At 39.3% G+C, this 20225-nt stretch overlaps 1 protein-coding gene across 1 annotated transcript in view; it reads left to right on the top strand.

Moving 5' to 3' along the window:
- The window catches only part of arid1b (AT rich interactive domain 1B (SWI1-like)), a 162882-nt gene that overhangs the window by 16213 nt on the left and 126444 nt on the right, over positions 1 to 20225 (top strand). The window contains 1 exon segment of the mRNA XM_055161103.1: positions 6078 to 6278. Within this exon segment, the coding sequence (XP_055017078.1) occupies positions 6078 to 6278 (201 nt within the window).

Raw genomic sequence — 20225 nt, 5'->3', positions numbered from 1 at the left:
CCAATTATTTGTATTGCACCGACACAAAAGCCGCATTACAGGAGCCTCTTATCGGATGTCCCTTTGTTCACCTTATTCTCAGCTGCACCGGTGTCATTGGTAAATACAGACTCGTACACGCTCCAGTCTTCATGTCAGCTCTCATCAGTTCAGATTCTCATCGTATGTGTACAACTTTGTACACGGCAACTTCTTTTTGTCTGTCAAATGTGATTATACAAATGAAGCTTTAGTTTTTGTTGGCTATTGTGATTAAATGTTTGATGTTCCAGATTGCACAACTCAAATCAAAATCAATATTACTGCATTTATTCTTAAGATTTTGGGTTTAAGACATACAGTTTCCAAATTAAGAAAAAAAAATAGGATTGTATTAAAGGTATAAAAATAATTGAAAATATCACCAATTTGCATTTTAAAATGTTTATGTAAGTTACCAAGAGTTTTAATTTGACATAAAAAAATCATTACAAGCTCATATTGTAATAGTAATCATCATAATAATTATCTCATTGATATTATAACCAGCCCTGTTGACACACATCTTCAAAAACATTTGTAGTATTTGAACTAGTATGTGAACTAGTATCTGAAAGGCATAGTCATATTGTTTATATTTGATAGTGGTTTTGGAGCTGCTGATCAGAATCCCTTGTGTATATCCACAGGTAAGATCATAGTATGAGCTAAACCACATTTTACCACGAGAGACATTTGTTTGTTCACTTTGATTCTGGCTCACTGCAGCCTGATCTGTCTCCGGGCCGGGCAAGCAGGAGTTAACAGCACGCTGCTCCTCTGCTCTCCGCTTGATGACATCAGTATTGTCTCTGCATCCATGAAATTAATTTTTCTAATCTTAGTCAGCAGGAGCGGGGGAATTTGCACACATTAATATGGAACTCGCCCACCCCGCTGCAGTCTTTCTTCTCCTCCTCTCCATACTTATAACCCTTTTTGTCACTGGCTTTTCGCAGAGGGCCTTGGCTTGGCTGGACACTACTTTGAATAGAACAAGGCATGCGGGGGTTGTTGATTCTCCCGAGACAAGCCGCTGCACAGAGGATAAAGAGGATCCGATGACAATAATTATTCCTTATTTGTTTCTCCTCACAAACACACAAATAAATGCCGGCATACCACAGTTAGTAGTCCTTCCAAGAAAAGGGAAAGACAATCAATAGCAAAAGGCATCAAGGGGCAAATTTTCATACACAATCAGTTTGATGTCTTCTTGCAGGGGGAAGCTTGTTGTAATTTGCTCCATGTGAGAAGTTGCCAAATAGCTTTTTAGTCCTAATAAAAGAAACACATCATTTCGTCTTTGCTCTGAAAACTGAAAAAGAATATTATAGGACTCCACTGACTTGCGAGCAATTCATTGGATGTTATTAATGATGCATAAGTTAAAATCTTAACCTTATAATCTACATATTAATAAAGACGAGCTTGTTTGAAATTAAAATATATTTGCAAAGCATTGTTTTGACAAAAAGTAAAGCATTTCCCACGTACTTTTGTAGAAAAGCAGATGAAAAGACCAAAGGGAGTCGTAGTTCAGTAGTTAAGTAAATTTTGCATAATAATCATAGTACTTCTGTCATTTGTGCTGCAATTTCAGACGCTGTAAATAACTGAGGGAAATGGCATAATGATTCGGTTGCATTGTGGACAGAATTTGCTGAAGTCAGGTTAGTTCAGTTATTCACAATGACACACAATAATTTTCAAAAGATAGTGATTGAAAAATTCCCAATTTCCCAAATGGAAATGGAATAATAACCATTTTCTAATCTTGTTTTATGTTTACCTGATCCCGGAGCGCATATCCACATTTCCGAGGCTTTTGTGCTCTGTATTTTGTCTCCTTCTGATTAACAACTTAGCACATTAAAGCAAGTAGTACAATAATTTTGCTACATAAAAACACTTTCGATTGAGCTCTGAAAAGCAATTTAGCAGCGTTCACACACCGTAATTTCACCCATGTTCTGTTTTAATGGCTTTGTTTTTTCCCTCTCTTTAGCTCACGAGAGTAAGCAGAGGAGTTCATAAATTGAATTTTAAATTTAGCAGCTGAATCACTATTGTCTCCGCTGCTCCTCCCCCTGCTCCCGTCAATGGCGTGCCCAGACGAACAAAAGTGAAAAATGCATTTGAAGGAAATAAAAAAACAATTTGTGTGTATTCCCACTAGTTTTTTATCTGCTGTCCCTCCTGGCACAAACAGCACTCTCTTCATGTCATATTCATAATTTTTTTTCCTAACTACAGCCATACCTCAGAGGAGAGAAAGGAGAATGTTTCAATTTGTCAGGAATTGTTGTGGAGTGGTGTGAGGGAAGCAGTGGGCTGAAATCTCATTTAATGGAAGTTGTCATGAGAGCTGATATGAAACTGACTTTGCTCCTTTGTGGACATGTGTGGAGAATGTGGATTTGAGAGCGCCATAGAATTTTATTGCATCAGTTTCTAAAGTTGGTGGTGGCATACAGTAACAGTGCAGTGCTTTAGTGAAGAGCAATATTAGTTTTGCTTTTTATTTTTTAATCAGAACAATTTATAAGATTGAGGTTTGATGATAGAAATCTGCAGTTGATGATGTTGTGGAATTATTATGCTTGTCTGGTTGGCGGTTTGTTAGTGAATGCGCCTCAGGACGGATGTGACCAGACCTGCTTCATTTTTTTTAATATGTACAAAAAAAATTTAAACAGTCAGAAGTTTCATTGGTTTACCTCTTAGCATGAAAAGTTTTGAGTTGAAGTCTCTTTCTGAGATTTGGATCTTCAGTAGATTACGTCAATATTTGGAGTGAGATATCCCATAATTCTTTCTTTCTTCCCCAAAACTCCCTGGTTGTTTTCTATGTCCAGGTCTTTTCCAGTTCAGCACTTTGTTCCCCTCTGTGTTGGTGTGTGTGGACTTGGCAGCCACGTGCAGGGGGATTTACTTGTGTTGTGCTCAGCATTTTTGGCATACGGAGGACCTCTGGAGATGAGTTGGTGAACTGGAAGGGGAGAGGGAGGGGGAGTGTGTCCCATATCATGAGTGGCACACTGCCCTAGATTTTTAGGAACTCCAGGCATTGCCCTTTTGCAGCAGCAGCAATAAGAGCTCTGTGCGTGTGCGTATTTGTGCGATGTGAGCGACAGTGTGGAGGAGGTCATATTTTACGGAGAATAGTGAAGCTCATGAATCATCAGCTTGAATTATTTTTCAAACTTAGTTATTTCAATCACCATTTCAAAATAAACTAAGATTCATATATTTTCTGGATTTTCTTTTTATTGCATTTTACTCACAAACAAAACATTGTAGTATTTTGTTATTAGAACCAGCTTTTCCCATGAATTTTGTCCAGACTGTAGTGAAGGGTATATGGAGTATAAATGTCAATGCTGATATTTAATATTTAAGCCCTTTTTAACAGTATTGTTACATTTCAGGTTTGATAATACAACAAACAACAAACTGACTTTGTTATGCTAGTGTACTGCTCAGATTGTTTTTAGGTGATGGAGAGGAACATTGAGCGCAATTATTTCTAGCAATAATTAAAATTACACCTGTTGAGGGACTTGTAGTTAAATTGATTTAAGTTGAGGAGAATTATTACTTTATTATATTATATTAATAGAATACTTTTTCCAAAGCATTCATTTTACTCAGCAATTACAAAATACTAAATATAAAACTGCATTTTTTTTTCTTCAGTATACATTGCAATAGTGCAATATTTCTCACTTTTTTATGACACTGAGCAAAACAACTACAGTACTTTCATACAGCCCAGATATGAACATTGTACAAGCCTTGCAAAACATGCCCGTGCACACATTTCCTGGATAAGCTCACTCATCCCCCTCCAGGCTGCCAAATAACTTCCAAGAGCTCTCATCTTTCGCTAACTCCGGTTTTGTCTCCCACCACCAAAACACACACACACACTCTCTCTCTCTCCAAGTATCCCGAACGACTCCACGCACATGCCTCAGTGGGCAAAAGCACTTCCCAGGCAGAGCAGCCCACACAAGCTGCAGAATAAAGTGCTCCCATCCTCTGGTGTGTCTCCCAAATATTAGCCCGCTGCTGCGACCTCTCCTCCACACCAGACGAGGTGATATTGAGTTTGGGAGAAGAGTCCGACCCTAGGAGGGAGCTGGAGGAGGGATGAGCAATATTAATGTGTCATAAATGCAGAAGGGCTAGTACTCCAAACATGTATTCTCACTTAAATTCTTATTGAGGTAAAACATATTTTACTATCTCTTGTTAATGCAGAATATTACAGTTAGTTAGTAGTTAGTAGTAATAGTTTCGACACCATTTTTTCTGTTTAGATTTTTCTTTGCAGTTCTTTATATTTTGCAGGTTTCATCTACTACAAATACAATAGAAAATGTGTTATGTATGGTACTGGTAAACATTAGTTTGTTTACAATACGAGTACTTGATGTGTACTATTTTTGTATTTAAGGCTTAGCAATACTGTATCTTTATTTTGTTTTCCTTGCATTGATCAAGCAAGAATTTTCAATTTTTCCATTTAACATAAAGTTAAATCTGAACTCTATGTTAAACCACATGCTTTTACTGATACAGGATTAATTGTGGACTGCTCAATTAAAAAGACCCAAGCTGATCATTGACAACTAGAAATTACTGCATCTTGATTAAAATGCTATCAATTGCATAGCCCTGCCTTTCTACAATTAAATGTAGTACTGGTAGGTACTGGTAGTACATTCCCTTTTGAACAGTACCCAGTGCAGCTCTACTCTTACCACTGTTTGTATTTCAGCTGGTGTTATCACTGCTACATATAAAATGTTGTTATGTTTCACCTCTTACGTCTCCCTGGGTGGTAGAAGCAAAAAGACAAGAACTGAGAGACATCCCAGGTAAAAAAAAACAAACAAAAAAAACATGATTGGCAGATTAACATTTAACCTAACGCACAGTCCATACATTTCCAAAACATCACTTTTATGACCCCAATCTACCATCTTAAAAAAATGAACCGATCTCTCCAATGTAAAGATCCCCCTTGACATTTCTCCTTTTGTCCTCTCTGTTTTCCGTGTTCACTGCTGCGCTAAGCTCCTAAGGTATAGCTTTACAGAGCAAGTACTTTTGACTGCTTGACTGCCCGCCCGGCGTTCCCAGCTGGGATTTCCAACTTTAAATGTCTCGCCACAGTTGAATTCTCTGAGCTTGGATCCCTGCCACGCACCTTCGCACTCGCAGGCAGACCTTAAGCACATAGCAGCTTGAATATTTGAAGAAGTAATGGCATATAGTCACATCTAATAATCTGTAATACTGGCAGTTTGCAGTTAGTATCAGTAGTAGGAGCAATGTGCAGTCATTATTGGCATCACTGGGCTGTGGTTGTGAGAACAAGGCCATACAGGTTTTTATGGCTATTGCTTCCCATCTCTTTAAACAACATTAACAACGCTTTTTAGAGGCCTCGCAGACATTAAAACAAAGATACAAGCTTTAGGTTTTAATTAAATCATTTTACATTGGCCTTGCTCCAGGTAAAGTTTGATTCTGATCGTGGGCCAATAAACATCTTTGTGTATTTAATTCCATTTGTAGTGAGTTTACGACCTGTACATGTTTAGTCAAGGCTTTTACTGACTCGGCAATTATGCAATAAATCAGTTGTGTCCATATTTTACAGTGGGTGCATAAAGTTGGTTTCAATCAGGCTATTACGATATGCAGTTTTTCTGAGCAGCCGCAGCTTACAGCCGCATGCCATGTGCCAAGAGAAGGCCTTTTATTGCCAACTCACAACAATTAAGTCAAAATTTTGAAGTTCAATGAATAACCTCCCTTTTCTAAATATGCTCCATCTAATATTCCCCAGATGTCAGAGTTTTACCTCATATGGACCAAATCTAACAATCTATGACTAATTGATTAAACAAAACAGAAAAATCCATAATTAGCCAAAGCTTCATTAGTCGCAGTTCCAGATCCATCTTTGTTTATCTTTGTTGTAGAGGTACTTAAAACTTGAGTAGAACACATTCTAAACTCTTATTGTGTGTTGTCTTGCACAGGTATCCTCCATGGACTTTATGACGATGAAGCGCTCCCAGCTCTATGGGATGCCCAACAACCCTTACTCGGCTCCGCCACAGCCAGGGGGCGGGCCTTACCCTCCCAATCAGCCATACACATCACCTCCTCACCGTTATCCAATGACCATGCAGGGACGCGGGCAGATGGGCATGGGCGGGATGCAGTACCCCCAACAACAGGTATGTAAAAAAAACTGCTTAGGCCATGACTCCGTAGGTTAGTAGAGGTGTTTAAAGCTATAGTTAACCACAACCAATTCAAAAGAAGAAGTACTGATTTTGGTCATTGATCTGATTGACACAATTACAAGCATTCATAGTAAAGAATGACCTTAAAGGGCCCATATTACATTATTTTCTGATCTATGTTACAATGTTGTTTCCTCATCATAAACATACTTGGAGTGGTGTTTAATTTCATTCACACATGTTTGGGATTTTCTCTCAAACAGAAAACACTCTGTTCCATTTTGTGATATCATACTACACTGTGTTTTTAAACTTCATACACCTTCACTAGAATCATTTGGATAATTTCAACCCTGGAATTGCCCATCTCTACTGAACTGAAGGGAAAATGTGGCTGCTAACTTGAAATCTACTGCTTCATGACATCACAAGATAGACCAGAGCATTTTGAGTTTTATAGACAATGAATTATAAAGGGTTATTCAAAGATTTGTGAATGAAACCAAACACAACTCCAGGTATGTTTTTGAGGAGGTAACAGCATTATACAGCAAATATAGTGACTAAGTTTAACCTATGTTTGCTTGGTTATTTTGTATCACACTTCTTACATTATTCTGTCAATCTCAGCCTACTACATTTGCCTCTTAACAGTTCATCCTTGGAAACCCCATAGTCTAAGCTGCAAAATGTATCTATGCAGTCATTGCTGAATGTTATTTGTAAGCTTAGTTCAAATTCTACATGAGGTTTCAGAGGTGCCAGTGTGTCTTCTTATTTTGGGATGTAAAGGAATGCTCTGTGCCTAGTAAACAGCAGCAGCACGACCAGCCTACGTCACTCTCTTTCTATGCTACACAATAGCTCTGTGTGGAAGACAATGGCGGTTCTGTCTGTATTATTGAGTCTTAAGTAAATCCCATTTGGACTGGAAGGGTGCATGTGATTAGAGCGGCAGAGATAGCAAGAAGTTATTTCGGTGAATTAATAATGTGTATGTTATCACGGCCTTTGTATGCGTTAGCGTGTGTGCGCTGTATTAGTGGATGGAACAAAACAGGCTTGTGTATGTGTGTGTTTGTGTGTGTGTGTGAGGATGACAGTGACGTTCTTTGAGCTCACGGTCTTTGGTGAGACAGCAGAGCGGAGCTGCAGAGAGAGGAGAGGAGAGAGAGAGAGAAAGAGAGAGAGCCAGTGCCCTGCTGTGGATGCCTGCTATATTTAGGGAGACGTGTCGGGTGGACTTGGACAACTCACATGGGGGACAGACTCACTGACAGAGGGATTTGGACAGAGAGACAGGAAGGCAAAGATGTGGAGGTGCAGTTGATTCATATGAGCAGTCTTGGCTTTTTTTTTTTTTGAGAATATGTCACCCTTATATGGCGCCACTTAATTTTTTATAAAAAGTAATATTAAGTAATTGCATAAAAGTTGTATTTGGTTTTATTGCAAATTCAAATTTATCTTTACAAACACTTTTTAATTGAAAAAATAAGTTTATGAAAACAAATAAATAAATGGTTACTTTTACATATTTTTTTTTTTATCTCATACATCTCGCCACCACAACAATGTGTAGATGCTATTCAGATTTCAGACACTCCCAAATACATGTGAAGGACTGAAGTGAGATGAAATCCTTCAGTCTAATACATTGGGGAGGCCGAGCGTCCGGGTAGCAATCACAGCATAGCGCTATGGAACGTAATTAGTTCAAATAGAATTAGCTGTTCACTCTGGCTATAGCCATGGGAACTGCGCTTCTAAAGTTTCTAATTATCTGGCTCTGGCTTTAAAAGCAGCACCAGTGCATTGCCTATCTGCAGCCAGTGGAATCTAGCTCACAGTAATGAGTTTGGAGGAGGAGGTTTAAATCTGGGCTCTCAGATGAACGTAATGAGCCTCACCTACAGAAAAGCGGTCAGGGGCCTGATCAGTCAGCCTAAAAAATGAGGGTTCCAGATGTGCTCCGCAAAATGCACTGTATATTTAGGGCTAAAGTGACTGTTAATTACGTATTGAATGATGCAACAAACAGAGCGAAGATGCCAAGACTCCATCTCCTCTCAGCTCGCGTGTGCCAGAAGGGTACTGCTCAGCTGCGGCTCTGTGCTATCTGCGCTGTGACAGGAAGGGGATCCGGGGTGATGTAAAGCACACACACACATCCCCCATGATGCATCAGGCTTCAGGGCTGAGGCCTCAGCTTGTCACACTCAAGCATGCTGGATGTTGCCAGGACAACGTGACGTCAACATTGATATGAGTGTGTCTTTGGCTTCTCTGGGACTGAGCCAGGTTATGTGCAATGTGTGTCTAAACTGGTCACTATATCTCAGTCTGTCATACTCAAACCCACTGTTGTATTGGGAGAACTTTTATTCTCTCAGTGTAGAAAAAAAAACAAAATTTAAGTTATTAGAATTAATTGTTCTTGTTTTGAGTAGTTATGCCTACTGTGATTTGTAGAATTACATTGTTGTCCTGAAAGAAACCTTTGCTTAGTTTCTCAAAATACCATAACCGCCTCGCAATCCATATCATGAAGATGTAACAATAAATATCTTTAGCTGTGGTTAGCTTCCAGATGTTCCATTCTTTAATGTTTTCTCAGACTGACTATAGGGCACATCATGTACTGGTCCTCCTCCTATATACACACAGAAATCAACCCTTGGAGAGGAGAGAGGGATGTGGGTGAGTGGGGAGGACAGTCCACGCGTTACAGAGACACCTTATGAGAAAACGAACAGACTTGAAAGAGGGGGGAAAACCGGGCCGCCAATTCTGAGCGTAATTTCCTGTGATGTCAAAGTTGGCAGACAGAGAGGAAAAGGAATTTGAAGGAAACATTAGTGTTTGATGTGAAAAGGGGGAGTTGGGGGGGAGGGTGGGGGGTGATGGAGTGAGAGAGAGAGAGCGCAGAAGGGAAAAAATGATATATCCTGGGAAATGAAGGGTAGAGAGAGGGAGAGAGAGAAAGTATGTGGAGGGCTGGGTGAAGGTGTCAAACCATTACTGTTGTTTGTTCCTCATACTATGTGCTATTGGTCAACTTAATAAAAGCCATGTATTTAAAGCAAGGTGAAATGTCTTTAGAAACATGCTGCTCTAATTAATTTATGTGATTTTTCTCATCTACAAGCCCCATGAGTCCGAAATAATAGGTGTATATACAAAAGCTACAATGTCAAGGTATTAGTGGAAGTTTTAGTAGTGAAATGTGTAATAATTGAATGTGTCAAGCAGTCAGGAAAAGAATTATGATAAGTCCTTGTGTTAAAGCAGTGGTACGTGTGTTTATCTTGGAATCACAGAAGTTCTGGTAATATGCACTGATGTGCTTGATTAATTCTTTCTCATGCAGCTGTCGATGTAGCTGTCAATTCCATTTAGTAGTAAACACAAAGGTGTGAAGGTGTATAGCATTAGAGGTGCTAACAGTTGTGCTTAGTTTAATAGAGCAAGTTGTGCTTCAGGAAGACTTTTCATAAAGTAGCATCACAGTACAAAGCTAAGATCACACTGTAGTGGTATTTTAAAACACATTGCAATAGTCATATTTGTATAATTAAAAAATTAAACTTTTACTTTTGTGTTTCCATTGAAACAAAAGCTGTACAAATCTGTGTCTGTCCAAACATCATCTCGTGGGCTATCGACTTTGTGGAGTTAGATGGGTAATTTACAACATCGATAGTGCCTGGGCAGAGGGGTGTTTCTCACTGCCGGGAGAGTGAGGGCCACTTGGAAGCACTTAGGGGCCCCGGGTGCTGGGGTTGTCTCTGGGGTTAATGCAGCCAGCGCTGCTGCCTCTGACGGATGGCTGGGAAGCCCCAATAAATCAGCCTTTCCTCTGCCAGGAAAGATGGAGGGTAAGGGGACCACTCCAGCCCCGTCAGGCCCCTCCCTTCAGAGAGTACATCAGAGTGCACCTCTCCTCATGCAGATACACTCCAGACCTGCACTCATGCCTTGCCCAAGGGGCCCTGGGCACTCTCACCTCAAAGTTTGAAACACATTAGGACAGAGGGAGGAGAGGGCTGAGAGCGGAGAGAAAAGACAGTGTTATAGAGGCTGATTAATTAAGGGTTCTCGCTGGCTACAGAATAGATGAAGTTTCAGGATCAATTAATTAGCCAGCGAGCCTACGCACGTCAATGTCTCTAATAGGCTGCTCTCATTTGTAACTTTTATTACCCTGCCGCTGTGAGTGAGTCCCAGACAATCACATGTATGGAGAGACAATGTATGGAGCTATTCAAAAAGAGTGGTCTGGATCTCCTGTGATAATATCAAAACTCACACAGAAAAACTAAATACAAGCTTAAACACATGTTCTGAGCACCAGCTAACGCCATATAATGTACATGCACACGTTAATTTACTGTGAGGCTGAAGCATGAAGAGCCACATTATACTTTCTCATGTGAACCATTAGTTAAATTACAAAGCCAGCTGTCTCTCTTATTTCTCGCTATTGCATTAGCCGTGCGAGCTGCCAGCGCCGTCACTTCCACTCAGGCAGGTGAAGTCAAGTCGGAATTTAATACAATTTGGTGATGAATGCCGGCAAGCGGTGTAAAACGTCTCCAAATGGTGCGAGTTTTTTTTTTTTTTTTTTTTTTTCTTTTTGAAAGCTTTCCGCTCTATACGTGCCTATTGATAAGATAAAAGAGGCGCGAGATGAAAGTGAAGTGAACCAGGGGGAGTGGGGGAGAGACAGGATGCAGAGTTACAGCCGGATTAGTGCCTGCTTTAATTGGCTCACTGAGAATTCTCCTCACTTTTTCATCCAGATTACACATAGATTTTTTTTAACGTCCACGCTAGCATCACAACTCTCCCACTTCATTTGTAAAGGTGGAAAGACTGTTAACAAAGGAAAATGCAATTGATTGGCGTGATCAATAGGTTTCATATTGAGTATATCTCATTCATTTTAATAGATGCTTTAATGCGTTTGATATTTCCAAAGCACAATGTTATAGTAATGAGTCTACATAACCATTGACCTCCATTTGCAGTTATGTTTACAGTCAGATAATTACTACTATACGTGCGACTCTTTGAGCTCATATGAAACATAGAGACAATTAGTGTGACAGCCAGAATTAGATGCAGGCCAGAGCAGCACATGCATCTTCCATAGGTCACTACACACTGTTGTTTACAATGATGCTGTGGTTCTCTGTTTATGGGTGAGTGCAGATTTGTAGTTGTCATAGTAAAAGTATAATTGATGTTTTGATATTCTTGTGGAGGTCAAGTGGAGATCCTTAGGAGAAATGTGTTTGCATCTGATAAGATACTGGATAAGGCTTCATCCTCCAGAGTGTAGTTTTTCTAGAACACTTAACTTTTAGCTGATGCAAAAGTCTCATTTATTTGGGCTAGGACATAAAACAGGCAGCTTTAACCTTTTGTTCAGAAGAGATTGGTGATTAAAGAGCTGAAATCATTTAAAAGATTCTAGTGAAGGTGTATAGAGTGTAAAAACATAGTGGAGCACTTCTTACCACATGACAGGGGTGGGGACTTGTAAGTCGTGACTTGGACTCAAATTAGACTTGAGTCACTATTTTTAGGACTTGAGACTTGACTTGATAAAATGGACTAAACCTTGGGACTTGACTTGGACTTGAAGGTCAATGACTTGGGACTTGACTTGGATTGAGGCCTGTGACTTGAGAAGACTTGAGAAACACCTTTAAATCTGAATTCTTTCTATTCTGACTGAAATGATTCACACTAAAATCATGTCAAGACATTTAAAAAGGAAAAATTTACATTTCTACAACTCTTACATACTCTGTAAATACTCATATAAATACACTATGATTTTTTAAGTATAATTTAGTTTAAAAGTCATATAAATTGCAAAAATCTAAGCTATATTTGGTACTTTGGTTTAAGGACTTGAAATGACTTGAAGCTCAAAGCAGACGATGTGGACTTGACTTGGACTTATGGGCCAGTGACTCGAGACTCGACTTGGACTTGCCTCTATTTGAATTGGGACTTCGCTCGGACTTGAGGTCAAAGACTTGAGACTTACTTGAGACTTGCAAAACGACAACTTGGTCCCACCTCTGCTACATGAGGTAGCAGATAAGGTGGACCAGAGTGAGTACTGTTTAAGGGACTGTTTACACGAGAACGCTTGCAGGTAAAAACGGCAAAATATTTGATCAGAACTGTCTTTGGTTTAGATGGTGACGGTGTTTTGAGGCTTAAAAATGCAAAATCTGAAACCACCCTCCAGAGTGGAAAAGTTTAATATGCTCCGCCATAGCGTTTCTGTCTACACTGCCCAAGACGCAAAACTCTGGTCAGATCTGCTCACGTCGTGTATGCGTTTACGTCACATACATCACCAGATAGGGTCACCCCCTAGCCGCCTGGCATGCATACCAGTCAAATTCCACACACTTTTGCGTCACCGTATGCACACAGATTTCCTCCTGAAAATGCTCGTCTACATGTGGAATAAAAAGTGAAGACACGACGCCACTTTTGCGTCTTCTGTTCAGACCGTCATCATATAAACGTAGCCTAAATATGCAGGGTGTTAAACATGTCTGCATGAAATTAAACACAACTCCGGGTATGTTTTTGATGAGGAAATAACATTATAACATAGATCAGAAGGTAATATCTATATAATATTGGCATCATCAAAATCATCATGTAAATGTATTTATTTATGTTCCTTTAATTTTGTTTTTTGCCACCTGAGTAGCATGAACTATTCCCCTAAATAAACTAATGATAAATGAAATTCGCTCCTGATTTGTACCAAAATCATTTCACTGTGACCACTACAATATTGGCAAAATCACCTATAGTTGATCTTTCACAGTGTTAAAACCTGTCATCTCCCCCACACTTTTGGTCTTTTTACTAGCTCGTTTTAGTCACATCTACTCATGACCTCTCCGAATGAACTACGTTAGGCCTTTTTTTCTGTTTTGTAGACTTTCTCAATTCTCTTCATTTTTTTCTACTGTGGTTCTTGGCCTCAGATTGGGGTCAAGAGTTTAGTAGGGGAAAACATTTGGAACTGGTGGCACAGAGCCCAGAACTTTTCACAGACCAAAAAAAAAAAAATCCAAAATAAATGTCTGTTCTTGCACACATTAGGGAGAGCATTAACCTGCCCTAGCACTGGCTCTCCAAATGTCTCCATTACTGTCTGCCCGGAACAACACACTCTCCGCCAGTCAGCAATAAAACCCAAAGCTTTGTACTCTTCCCCCTTCTTCGCCGTCAATTGATGCGAGCAGAAAAACAGAGAGAGAGAGGCAAAATAGAGGCAGACAGGCAGGGGGCACGGTGCAATCTTTGGTTGCGTTCACAAAGGGATCCAAGATGAAAATAGAGAAAAACAGGGTCCGCGGCGCGTCTATCCGTCAATGGCTACACTATCTGCTCGCTTTCACTCACCGTCAGCGCGCCGTTGATGTTATCAGCGGGTCGATAAGTCGCCGGGCGTTTGAATAGACAGGCTTGTGTTTCATTTCAGAATAAAAAATGGTAGTATATGGAGTTATGTGGGAGCAGGGATGGGATCGCATCAGACTTCATAACGCTAAACTCCTCTGCACGCGGAGCTTTATTGCAGGGCAGTCAGTGTATTCACCTAAGCGGCTTGCTGGGCCGTTATTGTATATGTGTAGGTAGGGCTGCCGCGCAATACAGAGAAAATGTATTTGACATGACATACTGGTCTTAACTTCTGATTGAAGTTTTGGGAATGGAGTTCAAAGCTTTTTCAATGCCACTTCAGCCAATCATCTTCCTCTTATTGTACAGTAATATAGACTTAGATATTTGATATACATTTGATATAGACTCATTTGACCTATATTTTACATCAGATGACCTCCCTAACTGTAATTTCCTAATTTTCCAGCTAATTGGGGGTCCAGCTCATGACCAAGAGTTTGATGATAAAGAAAAGTGTTACTAGCCCTAGTGATACTAATCAATCCTAAAACTAGTATTGAAACTAGATACTCATTTGAAGAAATATCAATATTGAACATTTTGACAGTTTCTGATCTATATAAGAATACCATTTGGTAATTCTATATAAACTAGCCTAAAAAAATTTGTATTGTAACAAATCTAGTGGCCAGTGGTCACTAGGACTGGGTGTCATTAAGAAGCTGGCGATACGATACATACCTCGATACATAGCCCACGATACGATACATATCTCGATACAGTGCAATACGATAAGATATATTTCAAATCCATTCGATACAGTTTAATAAATAATATTTGCTAAATCATCCCTGTGATACTAAAAGTCTTTATTAAACCACTTCTTGTGCAAAGTTAATATGAAACACAAACATTTTAATTATCAAAACTGTGAAAATGTCAAATGTGTTCCATAAACCAGTTTCCTTCCTCTGAACAAGTAATAAAACTGCCGTGCTGTAGCAAAATAATTTTGTAAAATATAGCAAAAAACACTCTTGGCAATATATCGATACAGCAGCCCATGATATCGATACTGTATCATCATATTTACTGATTCGATATATCGATATTTCAATATATTTGCACACCCCTAGTGGTCACTAAGTGCTTAGTAAACATATAAAAATACTGCAAAAAAGGTATTCTTTTGAAATTGACAGTTCTCACGGGTTACAGATTTTTCTAATAATGCGCAGTATTAGGCACATGAGGCCTTACAGCTCATAACTCCTCTCCCCAGCCAACCCTCTCCTCAAGGGCAGCTCATTCTCCAGGTGTCAAGGGCCTTCCCATGCGCGAGGAGGGAGGAGCAGAGATCAAAAGTAAGGAGCGACAGAGCATGCCGTCACCTTGGGAGGAGAGAGATAGAAAGGATGACGCTACTCTTCCTCCTCTTCCTCCTCTCCTTCCTCTCCTCCTTATGTTTAATCATGAGCTTGTTGATGCTGATCCCTACCTCCGATTCCCTGCGTTTCATTAAAGCACTGCCCTCCTTCTGGATCCATCCGGAGCTCTGCTGCAGACACGTCCCGGGAGCAGGCGTCGGAGCTGTGCCTGTGAGTGGATGATGTTATCGCCGCACAAAGCTGGAGAATGTGTGACGATGGAGTGCACTGATAACCCCTTTAGATGTCAGCTTCATATGATACAAAAATAAGGAGAGATGAAATCCACATCACAATCAGGGAGTATATAGGCTGCTATGGAAACAGGCCAGAGTCACTGCATTTACTTATTTTTATTGCCACATATATGAGGACTTTATCTAAATAAAATGAACATGCATTATTTAACTTTAGATTTAGCCCAGCCTGAGCTTGCATTATAAAGCCAATGTATGACTGGAGCTGCACATTTTTGGGAAAAAAAATAAAAAAATCTGCAAATAGATTTATGTTTAAAAAGTGAGATTCTGTTCAGAGTGAACAAACTCCAGGGCCATTAACATTTGAGTGAGGATTGAAATATGAACTAATAAACAAATCCTGTACATTTCAGAACATGTCTGTAGAGATCAAAATTACTGGTACAACAAGATTTATTTATGAAAAGACAAAAGAGGGTTTTGTTATTTGCTACCTGCTCCCCTTCTAAAAATGTCCGCTCATTGGCCCCTATCTGGCTATCTATCTGTCTGTATCTGTTTAATTAATTTCTATCTGTCTAATTTTAGCTATGGTTTTGGTGTGCTAATAGATATAAGTGAATATAATTTGCACTCGGTGAGTAGGGGAATGTAGTGGCAGAGTGGTGAACACTGCTACATCTCAACCATGTGTGTTTTAGCTTCCTGCAATGCAAAAAACTGCCAAAATGTTTTTTACTTTACAATGACACTTGATCTAAAACATGAAATACAGTGCTTACAATATTTTTAGTTCTCATAGATCTGACATCTTAAAGAAACTGGAATAAAAAGCTTCTCCAAATGCATAATGCAAGTTCTTTAGCCATTTCCTAATAATCTTTAAAAAGACATGAGCTGCTTGCGTTGTCACCGAGTTATTTTGATACCTGTATATTTCTCATCTTCTTGATTGACGCGTCTGTCAGCAGTGCCATTTCTCTGCGCCTGTCTCCCTGCTGCGCTCCCTTGCTGAAATTTCTTTTGATTAGCCGCCTTTAAGTTAGCTTTTAGAGTGCGCGAGCTGCTGGAGAGAGAGTGTCATCTGCTCTTTGTTTACAAACGTGCTTATTTTAATGCAGACGATTTGTGCATTTCCACATCTAGAAACTGTGATTAACCACTATGACTGTATTTTTATATGATAATGGCTGCTATGCATGAACGCAGGAGCAGTAATGTTATATGGCTTTGTTTAGCCATAGGTAATTTGTTAGGAATAGTTACCTACAAAAAGGTCAAAGGTCGACTTAGAAAAATATGCCTTTGAGAATTAAAAAAAAAAGCATTGCTATGTTAATAAATGCTCATGAGAGTGCATTTTTTATCTTTTACGAATTCTAACATGGATAGGGGTGTAACGATATCCAAGTCTCACGATAGGATATCGTCAAGGTACGATATTTATCACGATATTGTGGGAACGCTCACAATATGGTGAGGAGGCTCACGATTAGGGATGTAACACTATCCAAATCTTTTAGTAAGATGTTTTCACGATATACATCACATCTCAGCTACTTTTTCCTCTTAAAATGCCTTGACAAGACTTAATCCAAAGAACTAAGACTTAAAAGTGTTTAGAACTGTTATTTCTTCATGTATTTTACACTGAAATTGAGCAAAGGATCATGGTCTGTGTAGTTCCCTCTGTCTTTTTTTAGATATTGCTCCACCATAACTCTTAATTTAAACAAAGAGACTTGTAATTTGATATATTGTGATGGTCCACGATGTTACTGTGAGAACTTTGATGATACAATATCATGATATTTCGGTTATTGTTACATCCCTAAGCACAGATCATGTAAGGTCTTATGAATGCTAAGATAATGCTAATATTTATCCACTGCTTATCCAATGCTAACAATTTTTACAAGTTTACAGTGTTTGTGCTGGGCTTATGAAAGATGCTAATTGGCAGTAATGGCAATAATTACAGCATTTGTATTATAAAAGCAAGGCTGCTGCTTAGAAAAAGAGTATTAGCAGATGTATTTGTTACAGTTGGTGTTAAAACGCTTTGCAAATATACAGTGTTTCAGAGTTTCTTTAGAGACCAGTTTGTAATTTTGATGTGATCACAATTCTTGTTTACTTTGTTGCTTTTTATTTTCTTGAGAGGTAACTAAAGCATCTTCAGAGAGTTGACACTTACCTGTGATTGGTTGATTTTGCCTGTCACTCACTCAAGCTCGATGGAGGCTGACCAAAAGCAAAAGCTGATGAAGAAAAGACAATGCTATACTGTTAATGTTAATGTTTGTGTGTTAGCATTAAGCAGAACATCACAATCTATCAGTACATATACACTCACAGCTCATCACAAGATTTATTTATTTATTTTTTATTTATTTATTTTATTCATGTAGTTTAAGAAGACATCAACAGTGCCACAACAACAAACATCAACAGTGCCACAACACCAAACATACAATAAATGAATGAAAAGGAGCAGAAAGGAGAGTAACAACATTTCAGATCAGTACATTTCAGTTCAGGCACAATTATTAGTTGAAAACAGACATCTTCACTTTTACGCACGCTTACGTACGCTTTTTCATGCATAAACATTGCATTAGATTTTATGTGTTTTTTTAAATGTCATCATTGTTCTTGATTCTTTTATATCTTTGTCAAGACTATTCCATAAATTTACTCCTTTCACTGCAATGCTTCTCTCTAAGGCTGGGTATCATTAAGAAGTTGCCAATATGATACATACCTCGATACATGGGCCATGATACAATACATATCTCGATACAGTGAGCTTTCAATTTGATACGATTCGGTACGATATAGTTCAAATCAATTCAATATGATTCAATAAAAAATAAAGGCTAAATCATTGCTGTGATGCTAAATGTCTTTGTGAAACCACTTCTTGTGCAAAGTTAAAATGAAACACAAACATTTTAATCATCAAAACAGTGAAAATGTCAAACATGTCGCATAAAGGAGTTTCCTTCCTTTAAACAAGCATCAAAACTGTAGCACTGTAACAAAATAATTTAGTTAAATATACCAAAAAACAGTCTTGGTGATATATCAATACAGCAGCCTCTGATATTGATACTGTATCAGCACATTAAATTATACAATATATCAATATTTTGATATTTTTGAACACCCCTAACATGTAGGTTGCTTTTATATTGTAGTGGCTTGTTCTCATCTCAAACAGTCTTTGAATATTTACAGGTGATACTTTGCACTTTGCTTTATACATAACTTTGAGGAGACTTAAGTCAACAGTATCATGCATTTTCAGCACTTTAAGTTGAACAAATAATGGTTTGGATGGAGCTCTACAATGACTGTTGGTGATAATTCTCAAGTAAGTTTTACATGTTGACCCCCAAATTTCTACACAGTACATCAGATATGGTGCGGTTATAGAGTTACAAGGTTAAAACTGCTGTATGATTTAGTGAGATCAGATCACTATTAGAATTTTATTGTCACGTCGTTTTGTATTCAGTCTAACCTCACATTCCTGACATTTCCTCATACTGAGAAATCTTTACAAACAAACACTGAGCAGTTTAAATCACTGCCTAATACACTGTAGCCTGTCTTGTAGCCTTACTGTTGTCTTTACATCTCCATTACTGCTGCACATCCTTCCCTTAAAGCTCTCTATAGTGTGTCTGTGTGAGTCTATGTGTCTGTGTCCACATCAGCGTCTCCATCTGTCTCCCTTTATCACGAGCCAGTGCTTCTCCTGTCTGCGGCTCTAACACCTCTCCTTTATCTGATGCCTGTATATCCAGCTCAATCGCACACAGCATGTCTCTTCCATTCCTCTCTCCATCTCTTTCTTTCTCTCGCTCTTTCGTTCTCTCCATGTCATGCGATGCCCCATTACTTGTAACTCTTTCTATATTTATTTAAAGCTTCCAGTTGAGTTCTTTACAGATAGAATGTGAGTGCTGATTTGCTGCCTGTATTTGCCTGTCGTTCCGTGACTGCTAGGGGTCGAGGTGGCGGCTCTGCTTAGGGCTCTGGTTGGCTGGGCCCATCTGTCACTCAAAAAAAGTTGACCTCTGGACCCGGTCGGCAGCCAGCCATATCGCCTCTTTGACAGAATTATGAAAATCCCTGTCTATTGCTCATTGGCCCAATTGAATTACAAGCGGCGCCGTGTTGCGTGGAAGGTTTTTAAACGGTTGATTTAAGGCGCGTTCACACACACACACATACGCACACGGACATGCACACAGACTCACACAGTTCTGTCTGCTAGAGGATGCTCGTTGACTATTTATTCCATCTATTTACAGAGGCCGATTGTCTCTCTTTTCAGAGCTCTCATGTTTTGATAGATTTCTGATTGAGTTTTCCCAGTCTTTCTGAGTCTGTTTGTGTCTTAATATGCCACCGAGGCTTTTGTTTTCATCACACTGTTTCTGCAGTTTATGGTAAATTATTTGCTTCGTAGGACGTCTATTCTGCGCCATTTCTCCCTACAGCACTTCACATCTGTTGTCATTTCATTACAGACATTTATTTGACTCCATGTGCCTGCCAAGACACTCTGGGTAAATCACAGTGTTATTTTGTCGGCTGGCTCACACCTGAGAGGAGGGAAAAGGCAGAAAATGGTCTTATTTTTGACTCCAGCCGCTCGTTTTATTGGTCGTAGCCACCAGCTCAGCCAGCCTGTTTATCAGCAGCATATTCTCAGTGAAGGAGAATGGGGTTTGAGTGAGCTGGTGTGTGCTCAGTGGGTACAGTGCATTCATTCAGTGTGATTCTTCCCTGACTGACTGGCTCGCCCTCCCACAGCCACAGTGACAGGTTGCTACTTGTTAGACCTG

The sequence above is a fragment of the Boleophthalmus pectinirostris genome, unplaced genomic scaffold (genome assembly GCF_026225935.1).
Source record: "Boleophthalmus pectinirostris isolate CB_2022bp ecotype Guang Dong unplaced genomic scaffold, ASM2622593v1 HiC_scaffold_10, whole genome shotgun sequence".
In the NCBI taxonomy this organism is placed as follows: domain Eukaryota; kingdom Metazoa; phylum Chordata; class Actinopteri; order Gobiiformes; family Gobiidae; genus Boleophthalmus; species Boleophthalmus pectinirostris.
Note: the sequence above shows the minus strand (reverse complement) of the source record. Positions and strands in the feature narration are given on the sequence as shown.